This window comes from Manihot esculenta, chromosome 7 (genome assembly GCF_001659605.2).
Source record: "Manihot esculenta cultivar AM560-2 chromosome 7, M.esculenta_v8, whole genome shotgun sequence".
Taxonomy (NCBI): Eukaryota; Viridiplantae; Streptophyta; class Magnoliopsida; order Malpighiales; family Euphorbiaceae; genus Manihot; species Manihot esculenta.
The window spans coordinates 1,457,376-1,464,343 of NC_035167.2; the positions used below are offsets into that span (position 1 = coordinate 1,457,376).

The 6,968-nt window shown below is 36.7% G+C and overlaps 1 protein-coding gene across 3 annotated transcripts; it reads left to right on the plus strand.

Annotated features, from left to right (window-relative positions):
- Positions 1-871: 871 nt before the first annotated feature.
- Positions 872-6,496, plus strand: LOC110618778 (putative disease resistance RPP13-like protein 1). Of its 3 annotated transcripts, XM_021762018.2 has the most exons (4): positions 873-4,953; positions 5,226-5,561; positions 5,835-5,906; positions 5,984-6,495. In XM_021762018.2, exon 1 carries the CDS (start codon positions 918-920, stop codon positions 4,875-4,877), a length of 3,960 nt encoding a protein of 1,319 aa, XP_021617710.1. In that variant the 5' UTR covers positions 873-917; the 3' UTR covers positions 4,878-4,953; positions 5,226-5,561; positions 5,835-5,906; positions 5,984-6,495. The 3 variants fall into 3 exon arrangements, with proteins under 3 accessions (XP_021617711.1, XP_021617710.1, XP_021617709.1); XM_021762019.2 differs by having other exon boundaries at positions 872-4,953; positions 5,205-5,561; positions 5,835-6,496; XM_021762017.2 differs by having other exon boundaries at positions 5,835-6,494.
- Positions 6,497-6,968: the final 472 nt, after the last annotated feature.

The window sequence follows — 6,968 nt, forward strand, 5'->3', positions numbered from 1 at the left end:
GAGATGAAATTGAACTTTAGCCCATTTATTAACATGTGATGAAGATTCAATTTCCAAAAAAAAAAAAAAAAAAAATTATTTAGCCTCTACTACTATTTAGTTATCTGGTTATTATTAAAATAAATTGATTAACAGTTTATTTGATAGAATGATTAAAGAGTAATTTTACATAATATAGAAATATTTTAGCTTAAAAATAAATTAGTGAACTTTTTAAAAATTTAGGTATCTAATAATAATTCTCTCATTATTTAAATATTCCTTAAATTATTGTTAGTTTGATATGCTAAGGTGGTAATCCAGTACCATTCAACAATTTCCTGTGGAACAGGGTAAGATATTGTTCATTCTATTCATGCCTTTTCTGTTAGGGTGCGCAGTATTTTGTTCAAATTGAGAAAATTAATTGAATCGAATTGATTTAAAAATTTAATTTGGCTTTTTATACATTTCGGTTCAGTTTGGTTCAGTTTTTAATTTTAAAGATTTTGATTATTTTAATTCGATTCGGTTTTAATCAGAAAAAAATCGAAAAAATTAAACCGAACCGATTAGTGATAATAATTTTTTTTAATAATATAAAGAAATTAAATCATATTAAAATTAAAATATTTTAATTAAATTTTAAAATACTAAAATTATGGGTAAAAAATAAAAAAATTATTAAAAATCGAAACTGATCAAACCGAACCGAACCAGACCGGTTCGATTCGGTTTCTGACTAAAATCGGTTTGATTCGATTTTTATAAACACTAAAATTTCGGTTTTCGATTTATTCGGTTCGGTTCGGTTTTGAACCGAACCGACCGAATGCTCACCCCTAGCCGACTCACTTTGCTTCTATTGTTCCTTCTTTCCTTTTATGTACTTCTTTAACTCATAGTTTCTACAAGAAAATAATTTTCTGATCTGTGCTATGGAAATTGCAACTACCATTGGAGGTGCTATTCTTGCTCCTGTGTTTACGGCGTTGATTGATCAGTTGGGTTCACAGAACTTGCTCAATTATGCCCGCGAAGGAAAAGTTCTGACTGAACTCAACAAATGGAAGGAGATGTTGGAGGAAATTTATGTGGTGCTTGATGATGCAGAGGAGCAGCAGATGACCAACAAGCTGGTGAAGATATGGGCAGACAAGCTCAGGGACTTGGCTTACGATGTGGAGGACATTCTTGATGAGTTTGACATCGAGGCTCGAAGACGCAAGATGAAAGCTGGTGAGAGTAAGGTACGAAAACTCATTCCTTCTTATGTTGGCATGACGTTCAGGGCTGAGATGGTTTCCAAGATAAAGGAAATTACTGCCCGATTAGAAGAGATCAGGTCACAGAAAAATCGCCTGGATTTGAGGGTGATTGCTGGTGAGAGGAGCAGTAAAGTGAGGGAAAGAAGACCAACAACCTCTGTGGTGAATAAAGAAGAGATCTATGGGAGGCAGGAAGATAAGAAGGCTATGCTTGAATTTTTGAATAATGAGTCTAGTGATGCAAGAGTCTCTGTGATTTCAATAACTGGGATGGGAGGCCTTGGCAAGACAACTCTAGCTCAGCTTCTCTTTAATGAAGCCAAACTGAACTTTGATTTAACGGCTTGGGTTTTAGTTGGTGATGATTTTGACGTTTTCAGAATCTCCCAAACGATTTTCCAGTGGTTTGGTGGAGATTTTGATGGCAAAGATTTGAATTTGCTTCAAGTAAGATTGAAGGAAAAGCTGTCCGATAAGAAATTTTTTATTGTCCTGGATGACGTTTGGAATGAGAAGTATGAGGATTGGAATCTCTTTCGTGGTCCTTTTGAATATGGGGCAAGAGGAAGCAGAATTATAGTTACAACTCGCAGCGAACGTGTTTCCCAGATGATGGGTAGTGTTCAGTCGTATCCTCTTAAGCAGTTGTCATATGATGATTGTCTTTCTGTTTTTGTTCAACATGCTTTGGGAGCAACAAATTTTGATGAACACTTGGATCTGAAAGCGATAGGTGAAAAAATCGTGGAAAGATGTCAAGGATTGCCTTTGGCAGCGCAGGCCATTGGGGGGGTTCTACGAGGTGAACGAAATCTTACTGTGTGGGAGAAACTGTTAAGCAGTGATATTTGGGAAGACAAAACTGACGTTCTTCCTGCACTGAGGTTGAGCTATCACCACCTTCCTTCTAATTTGAAAAGATGCTTTGCTTACTGTGCTATTTTTCCAAAAGATTATGAATTCGATGAGAATGAGCTGGTTCTCCAATGGATGGCAGAGGGATTTCTCCAGCAACAGAAGGAAATGAAGCAAATGGAAGAGTTGGGTCATGAATATTTCCAGGATTTATTGTTAAGATCCTTTTTTCAACAGTCTACTAGCAATAAATCACTGTATGTAATGCATGACCTAATCAATGATCTAGCTCTATCGATTAGCAGAGAAGTATGCTTTTGCCTTAATTTGGATGATAAGTCCAAGGGGATAAAGTCATATTCAAAGGTTCGCCATTCTGCATTCACTCGAAATTTCCAAGATATCTTTCAAAGGTTTGAAGTCTTCAATGAAACTAACAATTTGCGAACTTTCTCAGCGCTGCCAAAATTTCCAAAAGGGTATGTTTACCGGTTAGCTAGTAACGTGGTGCATGATTTGGTGCCGAGATTGAAACGTTTAAGGGTGCTATCACTGTCTGGTTATTTGTTTGAAGGGCTGCCAAATTCAGTTGGTGACTTGAAACATTTACGCTATCTGAACTTGTCTTACACTAATATTGAAAGATTACCTAAATCATTAAGTAACCTTTGGAACTTACAGACGCTGAAGTTATGTGAGTGTAGGGATCTCATTGAGTTGCATGCAGGCATTGGAAATTTGATCAACTTGATGCACCTTGATCTTAGTGGCACATATCATTTGCTAGAGATGCCACGGGAGATTGCAAGTTTGACAAATCTCCAAACATTATCCAAGTTTATCGTTGGAAAAGGAGATGGACCTGGGATAAAAGAGTTGATGAAATTTCCCAATCTAAAAGGGCAGCTTCAGATTGAGGGGCTACACAATGTGGTAGACATTCAAGAAGCAGAGCTTGCAGATCTAAAGAAGAAGGAGGGTCTTGATGAATTGGCATTGTTATGGACTGATAATTTGCATGAGACACGAAGTGCTGAGGATGAATTATGGGTACTCAGCTTTCTACAACCTCATCAAAAGCTGGGAAAGCTTTTAATTAAATTTTATGGTGGTAAGAAATTCCCGTCATGGATAGGAGATCCCTCATTCACAAACATGGTGGACGTAGAGCTTTGCAGTTGCCCAAATATAACCACACTGCCACCACTTGGGGGACTACCCAAACTTAGTAAGCTGATAATAGAAGGCATGGGTGGAGTGAAACAAGTGGGTGTTGAGTTTTATGGGGACAATTCTTCTTCTTTACAGCCATTTCCGTCTCTAGAGACTCTACAAATTGAGAATATGTTGGAGTTGAAGCAATGGGCTTGTTCTGATGGTCTCAATGAAGCTGGAAATTTTCCCAAACTTTGTGAACTGAGAATAATTAATTGTCCTAAGTTGGAAGGGAAACTGCCTAGCTGTCTTCCTTCCCTAAAGGAACTGAATATTGAAGAATGCCAAGAGATGCTTCTCCTGAGCGTGCCTGATCTAGCCTCACTCACAAACTTAAAGATTAGGAGAATTTCTAGGCTAGCAAATTTAGATAAAGTGGTTACACAGGCCTTGGTGGCACTTAAATACCTGGTGATTGATTATTGCGATCAATTGATGTGCCTATGGCAAGATTCGACTAACTTAGACGAACTTGCTTGTCTGAACCATTTAATGATCAACGGATGTAGGAAGCTTGTGTCATTGGTAGAGGGAGAAGAAGGGCTTTTGCCTTGTAACCTTGAAGTTTTGTCCATATTCGGTTGTCATGAATTAGAGAATCTGCCTAATGGGCTGTGCAGCCTCTCGTCTCTCGGTGATTTGAGGATCAGTTACTGCCCAAAACTTGCGTCCTTTCCAGCTAGAGGTTTGCCTTACGCCCTTAAACGTCTCTATATCTTTTGCTGTAATTCTTTGGAGTCCATGCCGGAGAGCATTATGCAAGCCAGTGATGCTAGGAATCAGACAACTCATCTTGAGGATTTGAGCGTAATGGAATGTCCATTTCTTGCATCTCTTCCATGTGGGGAATTTCCCCATTCAGTTAAGAGTATTAAATTTTGCCATTGGACGACAAAATCATTGGAGTCGCTTGATGATCGGTTCTCGCATCTCATTGAATTAGAAATACGAGATTCCCCCAAGTTAGAGAATTTCCCAGAAAGTGGATTGGCCATCCCCAATCTTAGGTTTTTCAAAATAGCAAAATGTGGGAATTTGAAGTCGCTACCTAATCGATTCCAAAATCTGAAATCTCTTACATATCTAGGGATCAGAAATTGTGGAAGTGTAGTTTCGTTTCCAGAAGGAGGTTTACCCCCAAACCTAATTCGTCTTGAAATTTCGTATTGCGAGAATCTGGCACAACCAATGTTTGAGTGGAGACTCAAAAGACTCACCTCTCTTACCAATTTAACAATCAGTGGTACAAGTCCAAGTACAGATATGGTTTCCTTTCCAGATGAGGAGGGCCAATTGCTTCCCTCTTCCCTCACCTTTCTTTCTGTTGATGCTCTTAAGAATTTGAAATCCATATCCAGGGGGCTTCACAAACTCACTTCGCTTAAGAAGTTACAGATATTGTACTGCCCTAAACTCCGATCCTTGCCAAAAGAGGGCCTTCTTGCCAAGCTTGGAACAGTGTATATCATAGGTTGCCCGCTTCTGCAAAAACGATGCACAAAAAAGAAAGGAAAATATTGGCCCTTCATTGCTAACATTCCCCAGCTTGAAATCCATTAAATAAAGATCCAGATGGAATTCTGCGCACAAGAAACAGTGACGGTAGGACGAAGGACGAAAGCACTCCATAAATGAGGTATTTCTCTTTACACTCACTAACTTCCAGCTTATATTGCATCTGATGATATAGAGCAATTTTTTAGCCTATAAAAGGAATTAATAATTTTTTGCATTCTGTCTTATGGTTCTTCGAAAATAATAAAATTATTATTTTCTTTTTGTTACAATTACCTGGAATTCAGTTACAAATATCTAATAGCCATAGCTCTAAGAAATATGGATAACTCATCCTCCAACTCACATAGCTGATCATTGACAATGAAATAGTTTATGTATTTTCATTTGTAGGTAAGCTTCTTATTAAGCTAAATATAGATATTGTCCTGGGAGATGTCTTTGTAACCCCAAGAAGGGAGTTCAACAATTTCTGGAAATTCTAAGCTGCAGGGAATATGTCTGGAGGATCCAATTCTGTTGGAGGAGATTACAGAAAGAAGGTCGTAGATTCTCCAGATAAAAAGGTGCTGAAAAAGAAGAATCTATAAACAAGGGAGGATAAAGTTAGAACCAGTCATCCTAAAATTCGATCCTTGCCAAAAGAGAGCCTTCTCACTACACTTGGAACATTGCATGTTGAAGTGTGCCCCCTTCTGAGAAAATGGTGCATAGAAAAGAAAGGAAAAGGTTGGCCCTTCATTGCTAATATTCCTTATCTTTAAATCTATTAATCAAATCGAATTATGTGCTCAAGAAGCAATGTTGGTAAGATGAATGCACTACACAAACGAGTTATTTTTCTTTCTACGACTTCCAGCATCTATTGTATCTGATATGAAGCACTGTTTTGTCCTTAACAAGAAATTAGTTAATCACTTATATTGAGTTTTATGATGTTTCAAATACATACAGAAATTTCAATGAAATAATGCTGAAAACTTGAAATGTAATTTTTTGCAGGAGCATTCCAAACTTGTTGAAGTAGCAGTGATTTTCTGGGCACTGCTTTGTCATGAATATGAGAGCTGTAATGTGAGTGTCCATTCTTCAAGGTCCCTTTTGATTGAACTGTGTTAACCAATTCTTATGCCAAGTCCTTATTTTGAAAGGTTTTTGCTTGGTTATGTTGCTGTCAAGCTTGAATTTCTCCTAGCCTCTAAGTCTTGGCTGTAGTCTATCTTTGGCTTTTATTTCTGATACTGATTGACGATCAAAGTACTAGTTTTTAGAATGTTTTGAATGTATCTTCATTCTTCAATTTCACCCGTTGCTGACAGTTGGTTGTTGACTATCCATTATACTATATTCATCTGGTGCTAAACTGTTAATTCACTATCCCTATAGTGAAAATTTCCCTGTTGCCAAGAATCTTTCAACTATTATCATGCTCTATATTACTTAGCAAGAAACTATTGGAACAATATAATAATTATATTTTATTCATCTGGACAGTTGGTGTTTGCCAAGAATCTTAGAATAACTTGATACACAGGTGTTTAATCGTGATAATTTATGTTCTTCATCATCAGTATGTTTCTGTTTAAACCGTGGCTTCAAATAACGGTTGCAGCAGCGTTCGCAATTGCAGTTATGGACAATGAAAATAAATTTGTAACGATCATAAAATAACAATAACAATCGGTAATTACGTAATTTTTTAATAATTTATGCAGTTCATAAAGTTAACAAATAATTAAAGAAAGTGATAGCGGTTGTCGAAACCGTCAAAAATAAACCTATTAAATAATCAACAATTAATTTGTAAATAGTGGCAATAGGGTCGAACCACAGGGAATTGACACCAAAAATTTTTCTAATAATGACTAGGTGAATAGCAAATAAATAAAAGAGGGGGTTTTGATTTGATGATTAAAATTAAATAGTAAAAGAAAGTAATAATTTAAAGTTTGAGTAAATCAATAAGAGAAAAGCTTCTAGTTGAAGTATGAATCTATTTCAGATTGTTTAGAATTGATCATTGATTCTTTAATACTCCTATTTATCTCAATAAATTAGTTTAGGATGTGGAAGACGCTTCTCACAATCCAAATTCCTCCTTAGTTCTAGTTTGATTAGGAAACGTTCGCTAATCAA

Excerpts from the sequence above, each read along its gene's own strand:
- LOC110618778 (XM_021762019.2), top strand. The coding sequence starts at position 918 with ATGGAAATTGCAACTACCATTGGAGGTGCTATTCTTGCTCCTGTGTTT.